General features: G+C 38.3%; 1 protein-coding gene across 4 annotated transcripts in view; it reads left to right on the forward strand.

Moving 5' to 3' along the window:
- DENND1B (DENN domain containing 1B) overlaps positions 1-26,083 on the forward strand; it is a 217,211-nt gene extending 191,128 nt beyond the window's left edge. For 2 of the 4 annotated variants that reach the window (XM_072998074.2, XM_072998075.2), the window contains 4 exons: positions 141-251; positions 15,208-15,296; positions 21,031-21,247; positions 23,859-26,083. In XM_072998074.2, the coding sequence (XP_072854175.2) occupies positions 141-251; positions 15,208-15,296; positions 21,031-21,247; positions 23,859-24,398 (957 nt within the window). In that variant the 3' untranslated portion in view covers positions 24,399-26,083. Of the gene's footprint in view, positions 1-140; positions 252-2,283; positions 3,362-15,207; positions 15,297-21,030; positions 21,248-23,858 lie in introns of those variants that run through there. The other 2 variants (XM_072998076.2, XM_078392296.1) reach the window with 1 other exon arrangement.
- Positions 26,084-27,006: the final 923 nt, after the last annotated feature.

The raw sequence follows: 27,006 nt of genomic DNA on the forward strand, positions 1-27,006 counted from the left end.
TTTTGAATAATTCATCATATCCAAAAGTTATTTGGCAGCTATTTTATCTTACTACTAAGTTTTACATTTTTCATAGTGACTTTTTTTTAAATGACAACTGTGTGTGTGCAAGGAGTTTCAATCTCAATGTTGTTTTGTAGGAAACAGAAGATGAATATGGAACTTCTAGCTCTGGTTTTGTGCAATATACTCCCATCTATACATTGGCCAACACACAAAGACTAAATACGGAGAAAAGACGTCTCACACAGGTAAAGTGCACACTGTAATTTTTTTTCATCACAGCCACAAACGTGTTCAGTAGTGTTGAAAAATCAGGAACAGAAAATACAGAATCTCACACTGCATGAGGAGACTCCTGCTTCTACTCCTTTCAGCTGCACTCTTTTGCTCTCTCTTAAGATTGCTCCAGCTTTCTAAAGCAAAAATTTGGGGATCTTTGAGCAGCAGAGAGAATTGCTTCAGTTCCCTTTCTCCTGATTAAAGTTCATTCTGTTGTTGGTAAGATATACTGAGATCCAACCAAAGTTAGATGATGCTGTCTTATACCAGAGGAGACTATTGGTCTATTTCCCCTAAATATTGTCTGCTCTGACTGGCAAAGATTCTCCAGCAGCCGTGGCAGAAATGTTTCATAATCCTGCTACTTGAGAATTTTTTTACTAGAAATTAATAATGTTGTCAGGTTTCAGACATGGGAAGGTTTCTTTTCTCCATAGTAAACCTGGGTTCAGGAACCACAAGGGGGGCTTTGGTCTAGGCCCAAAAAGATGAAACAATGCTTGGAGTGGCGTGTGATTGAAAACTGTTAGGAATAATACTGATCAGCAAACAAAATAAAGATTCCACAGAAATCAGGAGGGAAAAAAGTGGGAAGGTCGTTTGGAAACCAGAACCTTAAAAACTATTTTAGACAAAACTATCCTAGAACTTGTGTCAGTTGATAAATAAAATCAGAACCTTCACACTGGGTACCTCATTGCCGAGGAAAAAGAAACACCTTAGGAAAGCTGCTAATAAGGATTTGAGACCAATTGAAGGCTTGGAGGAGTCACACTCTCTCCCCATTTTGCCCACTTCAGTCATTGCTGTTGGGAAGAAGAGAGCAAAAAAGGAGGTCACTTTAGCAGTAAATCTGGCTGAAGGGAAATGTTGGGGCAGTTGACCTCCTCCAGGTGTGACTAGAAACAACACTGCTAGGTAAACTTGCCTGTCCTGTGGTGTCCTGGAGAGGTTTTATATAGTAGAAAGCTAGTGAAATACTGCTAGTCACAAATATGAATACTTTGATGACATAACTGTTGATATTCAGTCATGTATCTCTTTGAATTTTGGGACATTCCTCAAATTTCTGTGGCATTGCCAGCATTCATGTGTTACTATCAATAGCAGAGCTTAGAATACAGAGATATAGACCTTTATGAAGTTCTCATACCTGAATGAAAAATTTCAAAGGTTTTCTCCCTGTTAGGTAAGATTACAGGACCTTTTTGTCAAACATCTATGGAAGTGTTTTGCAAAAAAATAATAATTAATTAATCTAATAATTTAAAAACCAAACAGAAAGAAAAACACAAAAGCTAAAAACAACTCACCCTTATACAGTGTTGCCTCGCATAGCGATCCCTCCGTATAGTGATGAAATTGCTTTGCGATGCACTTTTTGCCATTGCAAGAGCGATCGCTTTGCGATGACCCCTATGGGGAAATTTTGCTTTGCAATGATCGCAGGGAAGCAATCATCGCAAAGCCCCCATTTTCGGCCAGCTGATCGGCGGTTCCAAAATGGCCACCAGGTAAACAAAATGGCTGCCCGCTGTTTTGCCTCGCTTTAGAGGCACCGAAAATGGCTGCCACCATGGAGGATTTTCGCATAAGGTTAGTTTTTAAGCCCATGGGAACGCATTAAATGCGTTTTAATCCGTTTCTATGGGCTTTTTACAATCGCTTAGCGATGAAATCGCTTAGCAGCGATTTTTGCTGCACCGATTAACATCGCTAAGTGAGGCACCACTGTATTTATATAAATGTTTTGCATGAAACCTGTTTGTGTGGAGTGGGGTCGGCACTGACCTTTTTACTTGTGCAAACACAAAATACAATATCTGACAGTAGTTGACTGTATCTTTTAAGGAAGGGGGAAAACCAGTAATTCTTCAGTATTTCTTTAATGTGATGTGATTCAAATGTATGAGTAGCAATGCTAGGGTTGCTGTTGAACCCTTAGTTCAGAGTGGGTAGACTTGAGGGTGCGTTGAAACTCCTTTTGGTTTTTTTGGTCAGAATCCTGGTATCCACCAACCAACTTGATTCAGAAGACTTAAACTCAAAGAAGATTTAGAGATCAGGTATTTGTTTTGAATAACAAAGCTGAATGAAGCTCAAAGGCCTTCCACACAGAAATATCCACTCAGACTTTGCTCATTTCAGCAGTATAATTCAGCATAGTGTGGGAGTAATTGTTACTGCTCTTCTTAAAATATTTGATAATAAGAAATCTTTGCTTATCATTGAGCTCTACCAATATATCCACACCTACTTTCTGCCTAACTCAACTTTAGTGGAAGAACTCTTGGCATTTATATTTTAATAGGCAAGTAGACTATATTTGCTTTTACAAATATTAGTTTCAGCCTGTGGTGATAAACATCGGTATCTGTAGCTTCTGCATGTTGCATAGAACTTGCAATACATCAGGTTTTTCAGAAAACCCGGTCCTGTAAATAATCTATATAGAGACAACTGAGAAAGCAAGTGGTTCATGTGAAAACAGCAAATTTATAGTTAACAGTTTTAAGCATTATATAATAGCTAGCATATCACCCTACAAGTTCATTATGTTCTGTAAACTGAAGTGGCAAAATCTCTATCATCTTTGTTTAAAATACAGTATATAGTTGTCTTTTAAATGCAAAATCTAAATGGCACAATTTGTAGCTTTAATTTGACTTTTCTTATAGATCTCTCTTTATACATTTATTATATCTGTGAACATGAAAAATCTTGTCATTTTTCTACATTAATTGTTCAGTTATGGAGCCTATCTTAAAACACTTGTAATGTATTTTGTGCCATTACTGAGAAATATATGCTGGGAGAGCACTTATTTTATTTATTTTACATCTTTCTCAGCAAGTTTTCAGAACAGTGTACCTTATGCATAAGCTAGGTACCAGTAATTAAGTCACCCAAACTTTAATGGTTAAGAAAAATGACATTATCATGTTAAAATAAATTTTGTTACTAGGTGCCAAACATTATTTCTAGGCTCAGTTCCTTGGTACTGTTGCTGCTGAAAGATCACATTGATAAATCATTAGCTAGTTATTTAGTACATTTGAGTCTTTCTTACATGTCCCCAATTTTTTATTAATACCACCTTTGCTAATTTTGATTTTTTTTGTTCAGCAACATTTTAAGCATTCTAGTGTGAATTACACCTACAGATGGCATTTTTTCAAAGGAACACAAAATAAGCAGTGTAAGAATTTAAATAAAAAACAGCCCTAAGATATTTAATGTATTTTCTCTTCGATTCTATCTCTAGGATGGGGATTTTAATATGTTTGTCTCCAGAGATAAATATCAAGCTAGTTGTTTGTGTATTTATTAAAAAGATATCAATAATTCGGGGCCAGGCTGCTGGGAAGATTTGGCATTATAAAATAGTATATAAAAACCAAGTCATCTCCATTTTTGAAGATCACATTAATGCTGTTTTCTCTGACATCGTCATTAGGATTATTGTCATTTTCTGGAGCAGAATGTGAATATTCTCGCTCCCCCAACAAATAGTAGTTTGTATGCCTGTCCGCTAATTAGTTCGGTTATTTCCTGTTTTTTTGATGAGGTTTAAATAAATGTCAAGGGTACAACCATGAAGATCTCCCAATTAGGCTTTACGTTTGTAAAACCCAGCCCTTTTGCTTTTGTGTGAAGATGACAGTTCCAACTGCAACGTCAGTCTAACAGGGCTCAAGGGAGAGGCTACTTCTCTGCTTTTATTGAAAACAAGGCCAGTTTGGCCCAGTGAGAATATTGGCATTGGTCACAGTGCAGATCAGTTGTTAACGATGAATATTTACTAATCTGTAGCACAAACAGCATAGGTTTCTTTCTTCCCCCCCCCCATTGCCGAATGAACCGCAGATTTTTTAAAAAATTAATGAATTAATATATGCAACAACAACAACAACAAATGGCACCCACATAGTAGGATAGAAGGTAAATAATCTTCTCACAAATTGTTTCATCGTATTGGCATTGCTATTGTTTCTGTAGCCTCCTGCAAGAGGTTGGGAGGAGACTGCATCCCGCAAATGAAGCAACAGAAATCAGAAATTCATGATCCATCTTTGTCTCAAATATTCTGAAAATAATGGTTCTATTTCTGCCAGACATGTGTCTGCCTCCTCGTAAGCTATTCTGGGCTGTTTGGTTGTGGGTGTACGAGGGAGGGAGACGGAGAAGGAGAGAGCTTAACTGCACTGCAAGTCAAAATTAACAGATGGATTGCCCTAAGCAAGGGAAAAACCACCACAACAAAATCTAGTGAAAGTAGAGGGCTGAAGCTTTTTATTGTTAAGCCTTATTAAAACCTTGGCATGTATTTTACTGTTAACTCTTTCATGCCTTCATGGCTGACTAATAATTCCTATCCCTTCTGTATAAGTTAGGTTCAGCATAACCCTGTGATAAATTTTAAATTAGATTCAATAAAAAGAAAAGTAAAAACAGGTTATAATGTTTACGGCATTCACAGTTTTATTCCATTGCAAAGTCTTTCTTTCTTTCTTTCTTTCTTTCTTTCTTTCTTTCTTTCTTTCTTTCTTTCTTTCTTTCTTTCTTTCTTTCTTTCTTTCTTTCTTTTTTTTGACACAGGCCATAAATATATCTCTGTCTTTTCAACACTTACTAGAAATTACATTTTGAGGGTTTGTTAGTGCCCATTAATGTTCCTTTTCAAATAAATAGATATAAAAAAAATTCATTTCCAAAGCGTTACTTAAAAATAGGAAATTCAGGCAGTACAAAGATAAATACTTTGGCAGATCTGCTTGCTACCATGAATATGATTTCCTGTGTATCCTTTCTCAGAAGCATTATTTCACTTGAGTGGGTAGACTGTGGCCATTAAAATAAAACATTCTGTGCTTTAAATACTGACATATAAAGCTCTCACACATATTTGGTGTAGCACAGTTATGATGAACAGACATTATAATTAATAAGTTAGCAGTGCATCCTTGTCCCCAATGAAATTTATAGAACGTTCATACCTTGAGGAGAGTGACCACTGGTCAGATGGGTGGTATGAAAATCAAATCAATCAATCAATCAATCAATCAATCAATCAGTTCAGTAACATGTAGCTGAATTAAAGAAGTATAGGATATTTGGATACAAAGTGATCTTCCTCTTTCCCAAAATCCTGACAAGTTACCACCACTTGAAATACTGAAATATACATACATCAAAAAAGCAAATGATTATATTCAAAACAATTGTATTTTAGATGCAATATCTTTCATTTTTTGAAATAATTTTATCACGGCTTCTATCACTGCAACAAAACTTGTCTTACTTTGAATGCTATTACCAGAAATGTCCTGTCACATCCTATTGCAAAGACTTTTGGGCATTTGGGCTAGACTCCTGTTGTACAGCTACATGTGCAGAACACAAAGCTACAGAAGCAGTGGATAAAGTAGTGGCAGGGTAAAAATGATATCCATGAAGCACTTCTGCAGTTGTGTTGCACAACAATCCCAACATGAACCATGCAATCAGTAGTGAACTGCATAGTTGTGAGCCACATAATCAGTAGCACAACTGCAAAATGAACTGTACAATGGCTGTGTAGTGCTGGCTGCCTGGACATAAGGCCTGGCACACTTCCACTTTACATTACAGCGACTTGAACAGGATTTCAGCCATTAAAGCCTATGAAAAGCCATTAGCAAAATGGTCTCTGCAATATAATTAACACGTTTCTCCAGCGAGTTCTCAGTTTGTTTGAATGTTGTGTTATGAGTTTAAATATATAATGTGTCTGAATAGGTGTTTTGTTCTAGCCATGAATAAGAAATTGTCATGTGCTATAGAGTATAATTTCTTAAACACTGATGTACATGGTTCAAGCTCTGCTGTGTGTAGTGTATTCATTTGGGTTGCTGCTCAAACTATGGCAAGACTCCTACAGACTGACATGTTTATTGTTTCAGAAAGCACAGTGTCCCCATGCATTAGGAACCTCCCTTTAATTATCTCCTCTTTCCCACCCACCCATCCTGCACCAGAAAAATGGCTTACTCTGTAGCTCATGGTCCTCCTATCCTGTCAATAAGGAGAACTGGGAGAGGTTAAAAGGAGCAAATAAAAATTATTTCCACCATGATGAACATCTGTACTCTGAACTGATGGCCCCATGCTGCAAATGCAAAGCAAACTTCGATGTACTTGTGTCTAAAACAAGAAGAGGAAAACCTATATGTTTTTACTTGGAATCAGATTCAGCTGATAGCTGTAGAATTACATTGTGGTTTGAAAAAAACCTACTCCTAGCTTCTCTCCTGCTGGAAATGCTGCATGATGCTGGGGCAGTCGTAAACCCTATCTAGCAATTTATGTAATGTGAATAAAATATTATATGTGACAGATGTCATATAGAGTAACACTGCACAGTGTTGAGCCCGCAGTTTGGTAATTTGCGTCTTCTTCAAGAAAAGATTTTTCATGAAAAATGGTAAATGCAATCAGTTAGGAAAAAAATTGGACAAAAGAGAACTGTTACATAGATACCCTTGGTAATGGTAATTTTGTTTTAAGGAAGGGATCTTTTGTCTTGGCATGTCAGTTATGAGTCATCTATACTGCAAAACACTCAGCATATCTTTTAATTAAAAATGAAAATACGGAGGGCAAAAAAATTACGAGACTGCCCTCTAGTGGCGCAACTGACATTCTGGTTATTGTAGAGATAATGAATGCTGCATGTTGAATTCTAATCTTTATAGCCTTGTTCCCTTTAGAAACAGAATATTATTTCTTGCCATAATCTTTTTGCATTGCTACAATTGTTTGAAAGCTTATTCCATCCTTGATTTCTTTATTTAATGAACTTCCATAATCTGACAGGCACACAATGCAGTTTTCTTCAGTTTGTCTCAGCTCCATCTTCTGACATGGGGAAAGGATGACTGTTTTTTGAGAAGCACAGGCCCAAGAATGTGCTTTTGGATATGTACATCACACTGGTGCAGTCCTTCAAATCCTGGCCCTTGGATTTCCTGTGAAAAGACAAAGTGAACATAGTAATGGAGGCAGTGCATCACCTGAACACTTTTAAATGTATTCCTCTTTCTTTCTTTCTTTCTTTCTTTCTTTCTTTCTTTCTTTCTTTCTTTCTTTCTTTCTTTCTTTCTTTCTTTCTTTCTTTCTTTCTTTCTTTCTTTCTATGATATCTTTGTACATATATATCTGGAAAATATGTTTCACCATCCTTGTCCTCATAAGGCAGCTCTTAAGATTCTAAAAACACTTAAAAAGACAGTTACAATTTACTGCTTTAATTGAAACATTACTTAAACAGCAATGGTGCCTAAAGACAAGTGCATCCAAACTGACGGGCCCATACAGGTCTCCCAGAAGAAGGACAGGCGGGCACTACTGAGAAAGCTTTTGCTGACAGAGCAAGGCCTCTGATGCTGGTCCTAAGGTGACAGTCCTTCAGATGATGGAATCCCAACCATTTAGGGCTCTGAAACCGAAAGCATCACCTGGAATTGGGTACTGGGAATGAAGAGGCATAAAAACTAACTGATAATGAATAGCTATAATATGTTCAGAACATTTATCTCTCACAAGCATTTTGAACTACTTTCACTTTTCAAACCACCTGCAAGGATAGACCCATGATACTAATCTAAGGTAGATCTAGCACAGGTATATGCCAGTTTGATTAATTCAGCATTCTGTAAAACAGGCCTTCTGAATAAACTGGTGAAAACCCTTCCTTGGTACCACCTACACCTGTGTTGTCAGCTTCAAGTCCAGTAAAACACACAGACTGTGTACCCAGTCCTTCTGGGAAGAATTTGCCCTCGCCCAGAGTTGTGTCTAAACCTTCAACCAGATCAGAGGATTTCCCAACTCACAGCATTTCTATCTTATCCAGATTACAATTTCAGCTTCTTAGCCCTCATCCATCCCCATACTTCTCTCAAAAGTATTCATTCCTTCTTCGCAGTTTATTCTCCTCAGTCCCTTCAGTTTGCTAATCTTTCATTCAAGGCAATTGTGCACACTCTGCCATCGATTACTTCATGCAAGGATTAGCTGAGGTCTTCCATTTATATGGTATTTTCATTCATGCCACTAACAGTAACACTGAAATATATTCTTTTTGTTTTAGATTTGTATTTTCATTGATGCACATAAGCAATATTAAGTGTTCTTCCCTTATCTTTATAAACTGGTTTGTAATTTTGTAAAAATACTGTAATAACCTGCTTCCAAAAGGTTCTCATTATTGGGGTACAATCCATCGTCTTATTTTCTCCATACTTTCAGCAATGCTGTGGTGAACAGGTCTGTTTGTTTGTTTTTACTTCTAAATGTGAATTTCATAGGATTATATACATTCTGTATGTTGTCTTACAGATGTTCTCTTTTTGCTTATGCTGCAATTGATCTGAATGGAAGAAAACCAAATGTTGTTCTGGTTTGTTTCACTGATTTCAGTTTTAAGGCTGCTACTCATGCTATTTTGGATTCTTCTACAACTGTTATAATTTGTTCTATTAGTTTATTATAGATATCTGAGACTTAGCAAATCGTACGTGAAGCAATAGTATTTCCTTTCATCCTAAGAGTAGCTTAAGTGGACCTGTAAACTTGGTTTGCTCATACTTGTGGTGTTTGAGTTTGCTTCTGATCACTTTTGCCTGAACATCAGAAGATCTTTGCCTAATCACACCCGAAGTCCCGCATTCTGTTTCCAGTCATGACCAGAAAGATATTCATGGAATCACTGTAGCAGAGCCTAAAGGCAACAGTATGTGGCATTCAAAGTCTATCTGAACATAGAGTTTCTCTTTTGTTTGATATGGTAATTGGTAATCTAATACCTCTCCAAAGTCATCTGAGCAAGTGGCTTTTCCAGCACTTCTGACAGAAGATTCCCTCGATTAATTATTTGTTATTGAGGAAATATGTCTTTTTCTTGTTTTGAAAATACATCCAGTTGGCTTCAAATACTGAAAGAATATTGTTCATTGTCTGGAACAAGCTAAAACTATATGGATCAGTAGGTAGTATCAAATTTAACTTCATCTACCTGCACAAATCATACGCATTCTTACATTTTTCATGTACAATTTCTAATTTGAAATGTTACCACAAATGTTACCACAAAGTAATTTGAAACCAAATATTTGTGTACAATAAATGTAACTAATCTAATGTTCTTAATTCTGCACAGTAAAGGAAAAAAAATAGTGACCCTTGACTCAACAGTGTTTGCGGAAACAAACATACTAATGATTTTAAACACAGTGAACTCCATAGAATCAGTTTGAAAAGTTATTCATTTGATTTAATAGGTCCAATAAAAATTGCATTTTGTCTATTCTGTGCCTCACTTATTATTTTTACATAGCAGTGCGCAAAGAAAAAAAACACCTAAATTCTAATGTGCTATAGTTTGATAATGCAAAATGGATATTTATTAGTGACTATACTTCTGCCACTTATTTTAATAAACTGAGGAATTAAGGTGTACATTTTAAAATATAACCTACTGAATTAAAAGTCTCAGTTTTGGGAGAAAGACATGAGATCAGTAAAATGAAATCAATCAAACCTGAAAATATTTCTCTTAGTTTTGACTATTCATTGTTATAGGCAATCTAAAAATAACATTGCTGTTTGCTCCATTTCATTCTACCAGTAATATACCAGTTTTATTATACAGTTATCAACAGCAGCACCTAGTGGTTCTGCAATCCTGTTCCTTCCCATTGGACAGTATGCTAAAAGAAATATGCCTAAGTATAAAGTTTAATCATGAGTGTTCCTTTATGTGTGGATATTCCTTCTCCCTCCCTCCCTCCCTTCCTAAATGACATATTTGGCCTTTAAAACTCTTCTGGTTGGTTGGCTGGTTGGTTGGCCGACTGGCTTAGTTTACTTTTATAACATCTAGTTTTTTTCCATTTCTACTCTGATGTCCCAAATGGCTATGGGTTAGTGATCATATTTCTCCCACATTTTAATAAATGAGCACCTAGGTTCTGCCAGCCCAAAGAAGAATGTCTTGCAGCTCTTCCAGAAATCAGGGCATAATAGACTTCTGGGGGGAAGACGTTCCACAGGGCATCCATATAGTTTCCCCACTGCAAGGCCAGCTCTCTGCTTGCCTTTGCTGTTGAAACACTCAGTAGTCAAAAGATTACCTATCATTTGTGTTGGTTTCAAAAGAATGAGGAAATGCCATACTGGGGAAAACTGAACAAGCCAAATGCTGTTTTCCCTGCAGATAAATAAAGATACAGATGAAGCATACCCACACACTGTTATTACATAAGTTTTACAGAAATGTTGTACCTACATATTGGAATTGTAAGTTTGGTACTTTGCTCATGTACCTTCCCAGTTAAATGTTCTATAAACTTTATTGGAGCTTAAAACAAATAATGTATTTTTCCTCTTACTTTAGCAAATAAAAAGAGATCTGGTTATTATTAGAATACTGATCATGAAGGAAATAGAAGTCTGCTTCCCCCTCCCCCTTGTCCAAAAATGGCAGAGAAAAATGCATACAGTATTTGAAAATGCAAAAATGACAGAAATTAAAAGCTTAAATAACTGCAAACAGCAGGGGCCATCACTAAAGGAAAATTATCCTAAATGACTTTGACAGTTTTTGCAGGTGTGCATTCTATGTCGCTTCATCTAGTGGAGCTTTGAAAAAGATTTACTGCTCCCTTTTTGGAATGTTTTAGGGCTTTCTTTTCTTTTTCCTTTAGCAGGGCTTTTTCTTACTGATTTTGTATAAGAAAGCAATCTCTTCCAAATTGTTCTGCGGCAGAGTATCTGCCACAATCATGTATTATGCACTCTTTCCTCTGTCACTGATGATGAGTAACACAAACCTTTCTTCCTGCCCCTACTTCACTCACAGCCTCCATGCACTGAAAATAGAGCTGAGGTTATTGTTCAAAAGTGCCTTGAATTTTTTAAAATCTGATTTCAGTTGTCTCTTTGAATCCCCCCCTCTTTTTTTCCACTCAAGTCCTGAGGCCTTTCCAGATGAGTTCTTCTTTGTGGCTGCTGTGAATCACACCCTGGGTGATCCGCGCCTGTGCGGAGCCTCACCAGAAAGTTCTAGAGCTTCTGCGGTAGCAAAAAACACATTAGAATAAGACCCCTCCCCCCTCATATAAGTACCTTGGCGCCAAGTCTCCCCTTTCAGTTTCTTTCAACCACCGCATTGAGCGCCTCATAGTTCTGCTTCTGTGAGTAAAAGAGAAAGAGAGTTATTCTTGATTCCTTCCTGTTACCAGTCTTTTTTCCTTTAAACTTTTAGATCAAATTCATTATCATCAGAGATTTTTTTCTCTTCTACTTCACTCGGCCTTCAGCCGCACCTCCACCACCCCGCCTCAATCATCTTTTTTCTCCTTAAATTATTTTCTCCTATTCATGGCCCCTTTGGGCCCATTTAAACACTGTGTGGTCTGTGATAACAAAATACCACTCTCCGATAGCCACTCCAAGTGTCTTTTTTGCTTGGGAGAGGCACACCAGATGTCCTCCTGCCAGCATTGTAGGAACTTCAAGAGCGGAATCCTCCATTCTCGCTTATCCAGAGTAAAACTCCATCTTTGGGAACAATCCCTTCAACCAACCAAAATGGCACAACCTCTTTGTAAGGCCACCTCAGAAACCAAAACAATGGAGAAGGCTCTTTCTGAAGCCTCAAAACGACATTCATCAACCACGCCATCCCACTCCGACACTCCGTCCACTTCATCTAAAACTTCAAAAACCCTTAAATCGAAGCGCTCAATACCAAAATCCTCGATATCAAAGCCCTTCACTAAACGTCACATGTCCACCAAAGCCTCTTTGGTTATGGAGCCTTCTCCACCTAAAAGACCTAAACAGCATAAATCTAAAGCTGCAGTCATTTCTCAGCAGCTTCAACAAACTGCCAAATCAATCAATATTGGTTCGCCTTCTGATGATGATGGAATCTCCTCTCATCAACCCTGCTCCCAATCACCTGAAGGGGATGACAGAGTCGATCAAATAACATCTTCTCCTCCCAGTCCTCAACACTCTATTCTTTCGAGCAACCCTTCCTTAGTTGCTTCACCTGACAGGGTAGACTCCGAACAACTTTACTTTTTTGTCTTTTTTTATTGTGGAATCACTTTTACTACCATCATGGAACTCTACCTCAGGGAGTGGTCCTTGCATGCTTTCTTACTTGCTTGCTTTCTGTACCATCCATCTAGCCAGTCACTACTCTCAGCAGTGTACAACAAATTAAATGCACGTTAAATAACATATTTATTTATTTATTTATTTATTTATTTTATATCCCGCCTATCTAGTCAATTAAGACCACTTTAGGCGGCTTACAACAAGAATATTACAATATACAACATACAGAAATCATAACCCAAGACAGGCTGCAGAATAATTTCTGGAACACACTATAATATGGCAACATTCTTCTCTTCCTTCCTCCAATATACCAGCTATTTGGGGAGATTCTCCCCAAAGGCACCTCTGAATAGATCTGTTTTAGGAACTTTAAAATATATGAAGGGAGGGCATCTGTTGTATCTCCTTTGGGAGAGCATTCCATAGAGATGGTGCCACTGCAAAGAAATACCAATTTCTGATTACAATTGCCAGAGATTTAATTTAATTATTTTTTAAAACTTTTGGGAACAAGATTTTGCAGCTTTTGTCATGAATATCTGGCTCCCATGAAGAAGAGTGCTATGAAAGTGACCAATGTCAGCTGTGAAACACTTTCTGTGTTCATGTGATTTGCTTCAGACTTTCTCTGACTAAATATTGACAGAGAAATAGAAACTCACAGTTCTTCTGAAATAGTAATATTTATTTATTTATCTATCTATCTATCTATCTATCTATCTATCTATCTATCTATCTATCTATCTATCTATCTATCTATCTATCTATCTATCTATCTATCTATCTATCTATCTATCTATCTATCTATCTATCTATTTATTTATTTATTTATTTGATTTATTTGATTTATACCCCACCCATCTGGTCTTCCGACCACTCTGCAAATGGGGCAGACACACAATACTTCCAAAAGGTAATCTTGATAAGCCCTTGCTGGTTCTAGAGACATTGTTTCATCCTCTCCAGTCCCACTATTGAAAGTGGAAATAACAGTGGCTTTTCCATAACATTGTTGTGAGATTGGATAGGATATCTGTTTTCTCAGTGAAAGGACTTTACATGACTGATGACCAGGTTAAAACATTTTAATGTTCTGCTGATTTTGTGCACAGATGATCCTTCGTAAATAAAGCTCTAAAATTTGAAAAGTCAGCATTTTTGTAGCATATATCTAGCCATAAGGGAGAATAGATGGTAGGAGATGGGTGACCTAACCATCCCAAATTAGAATAGATGATATCTGCTTTATTTTCCTTTGGGGATATATGCTGGTCCATTACAAGATCATCATGAAACGCCTTCCTTTCAGTCCCAACACCCTCACAGGTGTACTTGGTAGGGACACGAGAGAGGGCTTTCTCTGTTACTGCTCCCAGGGTCTGGAACTCTCTCCCACAGGAGGTAAGACTGGTCCCATCTTTGCTGCCCTTCTGCAGGCAGGCTAAGACCTTTCTCTTCAGGCTTTTCCTTAGTGACTGGTGGTCTGAGAGGGGTTCGTGTTGTTTTTTTTATGGATTGTTATGCTCAGTTGCATTTAAATGTGTTTTTAGTATTGATTTTATTTATCATCTTTAATATAGTACTTGTTCAATTCTTTTTAAATATTTGTATACTTACTGGTTTTGGATTTTAAATATTGTATGTTTAATTATGTGAGCCCCCTTGGGCCATGTTAATGAGAAAGGCAGGACAGAAATATTTTAAATGAATAATAAATAGATAAATAATAAAACAGGCTTTAAATGCATAGAAAACTGGCCAGTTTTTTGTGGATAGTTTGAAAGAAGTGAAATTCTGAAGTGGTTGCTGCTGTGTAGTGGAATCGTGGAATTTTCTAAGTTTTAACATATTTTCTTTTCATAATTTTTCCCCTACCGTATCTACAAGACAAATGTTCATTGTTTTTCGAAATCACTATAGGGACCATCGCGGCAATCCCGTGAGATCTTATTTTCTGGTTAGAGAATATTCATCCAGATTTTCTTTAAAATGAAGTTTGCAATTGCATTTGTTTATTAGGTAAGCTTAAAAGTACAGGGAGAGAAGAACAATAAAGTAACTCAAAATAATGTCTTTTGTGAATTTGAGGAAAGTAAAATGCAGAGATAAGATACAAATATTTTTAGTAAGAAAGCAGGTTGGTGGGTGGGTTGATGGATGGATGGATGGATGGATGGATGGATGGATGACTAAATAAATATTGAGCAGTAAAAAGCAACAGTAGAGTGGTGGATGTGGATGGATGGATCCATAACTTTCTACACATAATACCACCTCTACATATGCAAATAAATATAGTTACTTTTTGGTACATTGAGCATCTTAGTGTTGTGATCTTTAGGTTGTTCACCATCACAAAGCACATATAATGTGAAACTTTTACAAAATTTCCGCTTTTTACTCATGCTTAGAATGCATTACCTTTAAAGCATGGTTAGAAAGGATAAACTCACTAATGGGTAAACATGCCAAAACCACATCTTAAATATATCTCATACCTTGAAAATGCATGTTAGGGGCACTGTAAGCTGAATGCAACTTGACAGCACCTAACTACTCCTTATTTGGCCCAAATGTTTGGCTGTTTGAATGTTAGATTAAAACACTTTTCTAACTCTGGACACTCTGATTGGAATCACTATGAACTTATGAATTTTGCAGGATTGTTTGACAGACTACAAGAAAACTGTGCTGCACCCACCCCCAGCCCAGAAAAAGAGAACAAAATCTTAAAGTGTAAATTTCCCTTTGCAGAAACGATTTGGATATCTTCACACCAACATGCATAATCATGATTCTGCCTTGGATGAAGATGCTGATGATGAAATGGACAGAGGAAGCAAGTAAGTTAACATTAAAAAACATACTAGGTTCTAAGAACATCCAGCTCTTCATTGGAGGAGTTATAATTTCAAGACAAATAGCAAGGAGAGAAATCTATCATCCGATAAGGGGAATTGGGGTCAGAGAAACCTACCCAATGTTCAGCATAAATCAGATAGGAGATTTCTGAGTGTTGTCTTGATTTGGGGAAGAAGCAGAATCAAGTGCTAATAGAAAATACTAGGCTTAGTAGTAAAATTACTACTGAGTCCCCTCAACAGGAGAAAGGTGGCTTATAAATAAAACAAACAAACAAGTAAATAAATAAATAAATAAATAAATAAATAAATAAATAAATAAATAAATAAAGCAAAATTTGAGAAAGAAAGAAATTGGAAGCCATGCAGCCTATTAAAAATGGAGGAAGTAATTTCAAAAACTGCAGCATGAGTTAGCATATGGTGAAATCCTGTTGCCAGCATGGAAAGTTGAACTAGAGTGGAATCTACTCCCACTAATAACATCTAAATCTAATTTATCCCCACGGACATCGTATTATAATTCCATCAGTTTTGTGCTCTAGTATTGCTATAAGGAGTAGGGGTTAGAATCTGGCTTTAAATCTAAATCAAAATTACCTAAAGTAGAATTGTATCTTTAATGATGAAATTATCCTTATTAACCTTTTGAAATTATTATTGATCAATTATTCTACTGCACAATTATTAATTACAGCTTAATTAATCCATTGACAAATTATTTTAGTGCATACTACTATTGCAGTTTATCTGCACCACTCTTTAACCTTCTTTGCACTTTATTACAGAGCATTTACATTTTATGACACAACATCCCAGGTCACCCAGTGAAGGGAAAATGAATAATATACCATTTATGGGCAGAGAAAGGTATGGCACTGGTGCAGCAGCAATTAAACCCCAAAGAACTGGGGCCAGATGGTTGAAGGCTGTCCCTTGTTCTTGCTCTGTTGCCAGTGACCAGAATCAAGATAACTTGCTCAGCCAACCCTCCACTCTATCCTTGATGCTGTTAAATGCCAGATCTGCTTTAAATAAGGTCCAGTTAATCCGAGACTTGATCTTGGATGAAATAGCAGATCTGGCCTGTATTACTGAAACCTGGGTGGGCGCAGAGGCTGGTGTAGCCCTCTCATTAATTTGCCCAACCAGATATTCTGTCCAGCAGCAAGGCAAACTGGAGGGTTGAGGAGGGGGAGTTGCCATTATTTAGAGGTTGTTAGGCTCTCTGCCTTGAGCTTCCCAGGCCTTGAGTCTTTTCACATGTCAGTGGGGACCAGGGATGGAATGGGGATGGTGTTGGTTTACCATGCTCCCTGCGACCCAGCACTCTCCTTTCTGGAACTGGCAGACTCCATCTCGGCGGTGGCACTGAGGTCCCCCAGACTAATTGTCCTGGGTGACTTCAATATCCATGCTGAGGTTGGGGCCACAGGCCCAGATCTTGAGTTCTTGGAAACCATGGCTTCCTTGAACATGTCCCAGTTTGTCAATGGTCCCACCAACGTGGCGGGTCACACATTAGACCTGGTATTCTCGACAGGTCAGGGAGAGAGTGGACTGATGGTGACTGATTTGGTATTGGTCCCCTTGTCATGGTCGGACCACTACCTAATAAAATGTAACCTCACAGTGGCGCTGCCCCCCTCACGGGAAGCAGGGACCCATTAAAATGGTCCACCCCCACAGGCTATTGGATCCTGTAGGTTTCCAAGATGCAATGTGGGGGATGCTGGCTGATCTTGTTGGAGCTCCTGTCAGAGCTCTAGTGGATGAATGGTATGCGGCAGCCACCAGGGTGGCTGACAGGATTGTTCCTAAACGCCCCATCCACTCTTGACCCTGGCCAGCTGCCTGGTATAACCAACAGCTGCAGGGGATGAATCATAACAGGAGGAGGCTAGAGGGCATTTGGAGATGGGCCCCAATGGTAGCTAACTTAAATGCCAGTAAAATCATGTCAAATATTTATTTAGCCAAAGTGAAGGATATAAAAAAATCTTACTTTGCTCTCCAGATAAGTGAAGCTCAGGACCATCAAGTGGAACCGTTTCACATTGTAAGTGATTTATCCAGAATTGGTCACAGTGACAGGCCTCCCAGTAGCATCTCCTGTGACTAATAATGAAACACTCATTAGGCCTATCCACAAAAACCCAATCTGGCAACTGATGACATTAACAACTATCATCCAGTCACCAATATCCCCTTTATTGGCAAGGTGGTGGAGAGAGTGGTGGAAGATCAGCTTCAGGCTCTCCTGGAGACCAATGCCCTTGATCTGTTCCAGTCCGGGTTCAGGCCACATGATGGCATGAACAAAATGTCCTTGCTGGTCCTCCTCGACCTATCAGCGACCTTTGATACCGTCAACCACGGTATCCTCCTGGGGAGGTTCTCAGGGTCAGTAATCAGTGATCAGGCTTTGGCCTGGCTTTGATCCTTCCTGGAGGACCATCTTCAGCGAGTTTAGCTTGGGGAGATATTGTCCACTCCGTGGACTCTCAATTGTGGAGTCCCACAAGAGTCAGTCATCTCCCCAATGCTATTTAATATCTATATGAGGACACTGGGGGAGGTCATCAGGGGTTTTGGAGCTTTGTGTCACAAATACGCAGATGACACTCAGCTCTCTCTCTCCTTCCATCCTTCTACAGTGGATGCTGTCCCGTCCCTTGAGCGCTGCCTGGATGCGGTGCTGGGATGGGTGAGGAACAACAGACTGATGCTGAACCTGCACAAGATGGATATCCTGCGGGTGGAGGGCTCCTAGTGTCTGTGGCCTGAGTGCCTCTCTATCTTTGGGGGGGGCACTCTTTTCATGAAGGATGAGTTTTGTAACTTGGGTGTGCTTTTGGACCCATCGCTATCAATGACGTCTCAGATAGCGTCTGTGTCTGATCTGCTTATTTCCACCTAAAGCGGATCACCCAGCTATGTCCCTACTTTGACTCCTGGTCCTTCACCACACTGGTTCATGCACTGGTAATCTCTACATTAGACTACTGTAATGTCCTCTACGTGGGGCTGCCGTTCAGACTGCTATGGAGACGCAATGGATCCAGAATGTGGCAGCCAGACTTCTGAATGGGGTTAGAAAATACCAAGATATCTTCCCCCACCCTGGTTGCATTACACTGGCTACCTGTTCACTTCCGTGCCAGTTTCAAGATGATGGTGCTTAACCTATAAGGCCCTAAAGGGTTTCAGACCTCAATATCTGGCCAAGTGCCTGCTTCCAGTTAGGTCTGCCTGTCCTATAAGATAGTCACAGGCAAGGTTGCTGAGAGTTCTGACCCTGAGAGAGGTCCTGAAAACAACCACTAGAAATCGGGCCTTCTCAGCAGGAGTGCCACAATTATGGAACTCTCTTCTGCCCAAAGTCCGCCTGGCCCCTTCACTGGACATGTTCAAAAAGCTACTCAAAACCTGGCTATTTAGACAGGCCTTCCCTGAACCGACTATCCTCTGATACAATCGTGTCCAATAATATAATTTCTACCATACTGCCATGCTCCATGCTTATATTTTTCTACGCTTTTAATTATATTTATTGTATTATAATTTTACTTCACTTTATGATTTTTAATTTTTACCCGTATGTATTGATGTTGCTATTTGCTATTTTGTTACTCCGTTGTTTTTTGTTATTTGTTGTAAATCACCGTGAGTGGCCTTGGCTACCAGATGGGCAGTACAGAAATCGAATGAATGAATGAATGAATGAATGAATGAATGAATGAATGAATGAATGAATGATCATTGAATCAGTAGTAAACAGTTCCATTGATTCAAATGGGCCTACTCTGTTTTTTACTTACTACATTAAAATAATTTGTAACTGTAGTAGACCCATTTGAATCAATGAAACTTACAGAAGAATTGACTCACAAATTCCTTGTTGACTCAGCGGGCCTACTCTAGTGCAACCTGTTACACTAAGCAACAAGAATTCAGCCAATACAAAAGAAGAAAAATAATGTATTTTATCTAGATGAGCTGAAACTATAAAAAAGAGATGCAGGAACAGATCATTAATTTCAAACATTATAGTAGGGACAGCACATCATATATCAAAATACTGTACCTGCTGTTGGCCAGAATCTTATTGGCTTAAGCTGGTGATATTTCAATGGCAGTAAATGGTATGAACAAATTGCCTCTACTTAACAAGTTGCCCCTTGTATCCTTTCCTGTATGTCAGTCACATGAGAGATGTATGACAAGTAAGGTAAGCAGCTTGTTAACTAGCAGCAATCCACAGCTGCAATTCATGTCACTTAGACCAGCATAACTAACCAATAGGATTCTGGCCAGTATGCCATAAAAACAAATGAAATCATTCATGTTAGTGCCGAGTATCTGCCCAGTGGAGAGACGTCCACAGAATGCATTCCTGTATACCATTACTTTGGACACAAGTCCCAACCATGTACTTTGAAATGGTGGCACACTGCTGAGCAAGTGTGTATAGAATTGTACCATAAGCTGTTTCTAATGGAGAGGTGCAGCAGAGCTGATCACTTTTGAATGAAGCTCTCTGTTGTATCTCTGCATGAGTCCCTGGTGAGATGGCAATTTTGTGGGTTTGTGACTCTGAAAGAAATGAAGGGTGTTGGCTTTTCTTAAACTGGATCATTGATACTTGAACCCTTAAATCAAAGGTTTCATCCATAAGAATGAATTGAGCCTCCAGAAAGAGGTGTTTTAGCTATTGTACGTTTTGAAAGCGGTGCTCAAATTCCAGCTGCATTTTTTCATCTGCATAACACAATTGGCATAAATCTTGGCAGCAAATGGTCTCAAGTTGAAAAGTCAGTGTAGGCATTTGCTGTTGCATGACTTGGCATGCAACATCAAATGCCTATTCTGACTTCTTAACTTGCCATGGCTGGCAACCAAGGTTTATGGTAATCGCATTATGCCAACTGGTATAATTAGTAGCATTTTGGCTATTGTTTTAAATCCTTTTTCAAAACTATTATCACTTTTTAAATATAAAAACAGACCAGAGATGTCATTCATAAGAAAATGTCTAAGAAAAACTACATTATATTAATGTAGTTCCTCCTTTTAGACCTTTAATACCCAAGCAGTATTTTCAGGCACCAAGTTTAAAAAGAGCTGATTCTGGGCCTGTCCTTTTCCAAAGTGAAATTTTCACATTCAAAAAGACTATACATCGAGGCATTGTCAAGATGCATTATAAGTGTACTTTGTTTCTGCTGTAGCAATAAGCCATTCCCTAGTCTTGGATCTTATGCAAAGGACAAGAGGGAGCATTCTTTTCATTGCAGGCTGTTGAGAATTTTCCAGCTTGCCATGTCTCACTAATGTGGACAAAAGCACAATACGAACGCTATTTCCATTTGCAGCCAAACAGAGCTTAATCTAATATATATTTGTTTTTCAAATAAGTGTCATTAAGATATAATATTGATCTAGCATCCAGGAATTCAAAAGTTTTAGAAAGTTATACCAAACTAGTAATGAATACAAAGGTTGAAGTAGTAATTCATCTTGTCAAATTTTATTTGTATATTCATAATCTATCTCACTATCAATCAAACAATCCAGGTGTAATAAATAATAATGTGTTATATAAGAATATAATAAAAGTCTTATTGCTTCTCGGCCTTTCGGCAAAGATCAAGTGTAGTGTGTGTATTATTCATTTCCAAACTGGTCGCTGCCATTAAAATCTCTGTATTTTCAGATTGTCATCTGAAGACAGCGAGGAAGCATCTTATTATCTGTATGACAGTGATGACTCTGGGGAAATGGCCAAAACACCTCTTCCCCCTGGAGAAATGGATCTGCTGGGAGAAATATTGGATACTTTGAGTACACACAGTTCTGATCAAGGGAAACTCTCAGGAGCAAAGAGCTTGGACTTTTTTCGATCAATGGATGACATTGATTATAAGATGAAGGTCTGTTACTTCACCCACCACCTTAATTGTCAAGACACCTCTCTCTCTCTCGTTCTCTCTCTCTCTCTCTCTCATTCTCTCTCTCTCTGATTTTAACTTCTGTACCACCCCATCAGTGCAAACATTCTCTGTTCACAATGCATTAAAACGTAAGTACAATCAAAGAAACAAACACACAAAATGCAAGAAATACAATAAATTCCTGTCTCTAACTGAATCAATAAAAGCTGCATTTAAATAAATTAAACAAATTTAAACACAAATGCAAACATCCCAGACCATTCAGTTTTAATTGACTTCCTGAAAACTGAAAGGAATAGCACCTGAGGAACCTCTATAGGAAGCTTATGCCAAAGGGAAGGAACCATGACCAAGAAACCATGGTTTCTAGTATTAGCTGTTTTGCTCTCTTTAAGTGAGACATCAAGGACTGCAAAGAGCAAGTGGGACAGGTAATTATTTTGCAGGAGAGATGTTCCAACAGGCATTGAGATCCTAAACCATTTTTACACCAACCTTCCCTAATCTGCTGACCTCCCTATATGTTGGCCTTCAGGATGGCCTTGCAAGCTAGTCCAGCACATCTGAAGGGCACCAGCTTGGGAAGGTTGATCTATATAATAATTTGCTTTGATACTAGGACTTCTGCTGAAGAAGGGACAATATGTGGTCACAAATACATCATAACATTTGTATGGTTGCCACATATTCCTCCCATCTAAAGGAAGAAAACGTCTATCATTTGTACTACAATCAGTTGTGGGCAACAACATGGAATATTAAAAAGAGCAATGAAAATGCAGAGATATATCAAACACCTTTTCTAAGAGAAGCATATTAAAATATGGTAATATTAAAGGAATACGAGCAGTTGATCTTCTGTCACATAATTCCTCAAATTACTTCAATTTATCCATTGTACTCTGCAACTCTGTAATCCTACAGAGATCTGAGTTCCAAGGGGGGAAGGAGCAGAGATTAAATTAAAGATGTGACATAATTAAATAGCCTTTCCATCTCTCGAAACATACCTACGAGTTGCTTACAGTATTTATGTACTGCCCAATTCTCTGAGCGGTTTGTAGTAGCAACTTTAAAATCATAAAAAAGTAAAACACAAGTGTGAAATGTAAAACAGATTAAACCAAGCAACAATTGAAGGCTAAGAACAGGAGATAACATTTGTGCACAGAATTTAAAAACACTACAAATTAAGGTTGATGAGGCTGGGAATATAGAAAAGTCTTCTTCTCAAACCATTTCTCCCAGTAGTTTCATGTAGAAGAGCGCTGAAGCTCACTAATGACCAGGAAGTCATTCTCTGAATTCTGCCCAAATCCTCTTGCACTCTGCAGTTCTAATCCTTTCACACTGATGAGGAAAATGTTCTGAGGTTGGGGTGGGGGGCAGTAAGAATGAAGGAAGTCTGTAATACAAATGGTGTGGTTTTTCAAAGTGTGAGAAAAAAGTTTGATATTGAGCTTTGTTACTTTTTGCATCAAAGATGGGGAATTGATGGTTGTCTAAATATTGTTGGCCTGCATATTACACCATCTCTCTCCACTGGCATTGCTGGTTAGCCTGATAGGGGCTTGAGTCCAAAAACATCTGAAAGGCCAAACATTCCCTACTACTACGCTACTGCTTTATACCCAAGCCAAATCCACAAACTACAGTTGCTCGTTTTTGGGGCCCAGTTTGAGAATGCAAGCTCCCAAACCTTGCTAAGAAAAGAGGAGGACTTCCTTTCTCCCTGAAATTCTGCTCAGGGGATGGGAGTCTCCAGGACAGCATGAGGGAAGGGGAAAATTCTTCCTCCTCATATGGGGACCTGCCAGGGGGAAGGAAGAACCCCCACTTCCATTCCTGGGAGCTTGGCTGGATTAGAATCTCTAGTACATAAAATAACCCCTTATTTTGGAAGTCATTCCCAGAGCAGGACTCAGGAGAGGTGTGCTCATATACCATAATGGATGTATTAATATAAGGCTCCTGCTAGACCAAAACATTGGCTGAAGTCCCGTTGATTGGCCTGGTAAATTGCATTGGAATGTGCCCAGAATCTGTGTGGATTTGGTGAGTCACCTCCTTTGATTCAAATGGACCTGCTCTAACTACAACTGAATATGCTAGAATGGGCCCCTTTGAATCAATGGAAGTTAAAGTTAACTCACTAGTTCCTCACTGATTCAAGGGACCTACCCTAGTGCCACTTACTACACTAAGCAACAGGATTTCAACAATTGTGTCTAAGAGTGAATGTGGCCCTGAATTTTAATACATAGGAAACACAGGTGAGAAACACTGACTGGCATCTCTCCTCTTAACCTTGAAATTGGATTACCTATAGATTGAACTTACTGTGGGAAGAGACAGAATCAAAAATTGAATCCTATTCACAATAAGAATTTGTGGCCCAAGGATCACTTGCCTTGCAGTTAACCCACAGACAATAGAATAAAGAACAATTAATTCATGCAGCTGTTTGTTATAATTTATGCTTGTTTAATACCTGTAGTTTGCTTTGATCCCATAATCAAAGTGTCCATTTCATATAAGCCAGTGTAAAAAAGTCTTATGTGATATATATATATATATATTTAAATTTCAGAATAAGTCCAACACACCGAGTGAGAGCAATCTTGCTTTGCTTTGCACTAGTCGGACTTCTGAACCATCTGACTGGAATCTTGGGCACGATGACAGCATCCTTAGTGGGAAGCAGCTTCCTCTATCACCAAGGAAACATGTTCTTTCTACAAGCCATGGAGAATGCCACTTTGGGCTAAATAAGGAAAATCCTGCTGCTCTCCCAACTGCTGACAATGAGGGCTTCCTTAAAACTCACTCAAAATCTCCAAACTCATCTCAAGAAACGATGCAGTTATGTTCTCCAGGAGCTTTCCAAGTAAAGACAAAATGGAACAAAGCCGTAAGCAATACCTCAGTGGAAGAGATTTCATCAAACTTGAGCCAAAATTCATCCATTTTGGTTCCTTGGGAGAAAGAAGAGAGAAAAGGAACCAGAATTCTAGAGGAGGGTGGGCTTCTTCAGGAAGTGGTATCATTGTGTAACATGACTTCTGATTTCAAGTACGGTCTAAACATTTCAGGGGACAAGTTTTCTAACAATGGGGGAAGTAAAGCATAAGGTTTTTTTTTAAGTTAAACATACTGGAAGAAGGAAATTGCACTCCTGACAAAGGCTGAAGGAAGACAACTCAGGATTCCATATCACAAAACGAACCAAAAGATCACAGAGGAATTGACAGATCTTCAGTTTCACTAACCTTTGAAGTGTGATTTGTCATCCATATGCATATTCTCACTTTTATTTTGAATGTATCTCATCTTACATTTCTTTACTACATTTGAGTTCACAATATGGGCCTAGAATTGTGGATAGGTCTGTAGCTCAGTGTTTAGGTTGCATGTTTTGCAAGCAGATGTTCTAGACCTACGTACTCGTATCTCCAGGCAGATCTAGAAAGAACCCTTGTGTGAAATAGAGGGGAGACTCTGCCTGACCATGCACAGAATGCTAGGCTAGATAATCCGATATGGTTTGAGGCAGCTTGTATGTTCAGCAAATGCATTTGGGTATCAAGGTACTCAGTCTGACTCCATGTTTAAGCTGAAGCTGGTGTATGGTATTTGCTAATTTTTACTGTTTCCTGTCCCCCATGCATAAAGAACAGCATTTCCAGGGATAGGCACCATTCTACTTAATATGACATGAACAACTGCAGTGTTATTTTTCTGGCACTCATAAATCATCTTAATCGATGAACTAATTGCCTTAAAGTTATATGAATATATTCAAATATTCTAAAGGATGAAATATAAATATTTGGAAAAGTGATGCCATTATTTCATAGTAATGAAGTGCTTAAGCCAAGAGAAATGTGGACAATTTCCAGAACTGCTGGAACTCTTATGACCACTGGCCAAGTGACTGTGTTTTATATACTGATTTTGGTTATCCCATGAGAGTCTCGTTTAGATGGGCGTCTCCTCCACATATTATCTTTCTAGAGGATAACAATTGTCATATAGCCAAGTAATAGAGGAGAGCTCCCATGGCGAATTAATCATCACATGAATGAGCTGTTAATTGTTCTTTTCTGAATTCACCCTGAAAGAAGCTGTGGTTTGATTATTATTTTTTAACTAGCTGGCAACCTGGCCCTGTCTTCCAGATGATACAGATTGGTACTGTATATTTTTATATATATATTGGAGTCCTTAAATGCAGTGTGAAATGTGTGCCTGTCAACATTTTGCATCTTTCATTTTCATGAAAGTAAGAACTCTGAGTAAAACAGTTGGGTTTTTACTGGCATAGAATTTTAGTGCATTTAAGTTTTTCTATGTTAAAATTGATTTGCTCTGTTGTTGTTGTTTTTTAACCTATACGACTGACTTTAGAAAGTGGTGTTAAGCAATTGGATTGTTGTCAGATGTGCTGTTTGACCAAATTCAAAGCTTCCTTTCTAAAAGAAAAATAATACCTGCTGCTCAACAACACAAATATGCCAGCCTTCTCAGTGTTAGGTCTCTGACGCTGAGCAAAGGCATCAAATCACTCATTGACTTCCAGTTCATTGCAGGTTGCACCACAAATGACAACTTTAGAACTTGTCTTGTGAAAATATCAAGGGTACACCTTTGATGCACAGATATATAAAATGTAGAAAAGTCCTCTCAAATTTGCCAGTAAATTAAACATTTTGGGAAACTTTGAATGTAGAGATGCTGGTAGACTTTCAGGTGCTATATAGAAAAAATTCTGTGTGAAAACCTGTAGAAGTGTTTCACATCCAAACCCATGTGCTCAGATGTAAGTTTCTTCTTCCTCATACTGTGCTACTGTCTTGAACTCCGTCTATAAGTTTGCCATTTCATATTAGGAAATCCTTACCATACAAATGATCTAGATTACTTTGATAAAGGAAGTAATGTCCTGGTAAACATAAATCAAGTCTCTTTGTAGCAGTGTCAACAAGAGGCATGTTCTGGAACCCCAGGCACAGAAGGATTTCCCATTCTGACTTTTACCATGAAAAACTATGCAGATAAAGATTTTCAGGTGGAGCCGCAAAGGGATTTTTCTCATAAATGAGCATGGATGGTTTATGAGTCAAGCTAAGGAAGAGATGGAAAGTGGGATGCAAGGAAATTAAGAGATGAGAGCTATTGAAGTCTGCAGGTTTCCCATAACTCACATAGTTAGGATTGTGATGCTACATTCAAATCTTATTGTAATATAATTCTTACAGCAATATGCGTAACATTGAGTCTTCGATGAACCTTTGGGATGCAACCTCATTTTGTATCTTATCAAACGTGTGAGTTTGTTGGGACTGGTCAACTCGCATAAACTAATCACTCAGCACACATCAGAAAAACACACTTTTAGAAATCTAATAGTTGTGCCTTACACGTTTGCCACATTTAATTGCCAGCTCTCTTTCTTATACACAAGTGAAGCATTCAGTGTGTAAAAGGGGCCAGAGTAGCAGTTTCTCAAACCTTTCACCAGCCACCTTCTCTGGTCTCTACTTTTTATAGTTAAAAAAAACCCCTCTCCATAGGCCACGTCTGTAGCAGTTTGATAATTACTGTAGTTGAAATAACAGTTCATTATTGGCTTTTACCAGCCTTGCTGTCATTGTTCTTAGGACCTTCTAAAATCACCATTTTAATTTGGTGATGAGAGGCTTCAGGTTAAAAAAAATTCTCAGGAACCTCAGTAAATT

Source organism: Pogona vitticeps, chromosome 4, assembly GCF_051106095.1.
Source record: "Pogona vitticeps strain Pit_001003342236 chromosome 4, PviZW2.1, whole genome shotgun sequence".
Taxonomy (NCBI): domain Eukaryota; kingdom Metazoa; phylum Chordata; class Lepidosauria; order Squamata; family Agamidae; genus Pogona; species Pogona vitticeps.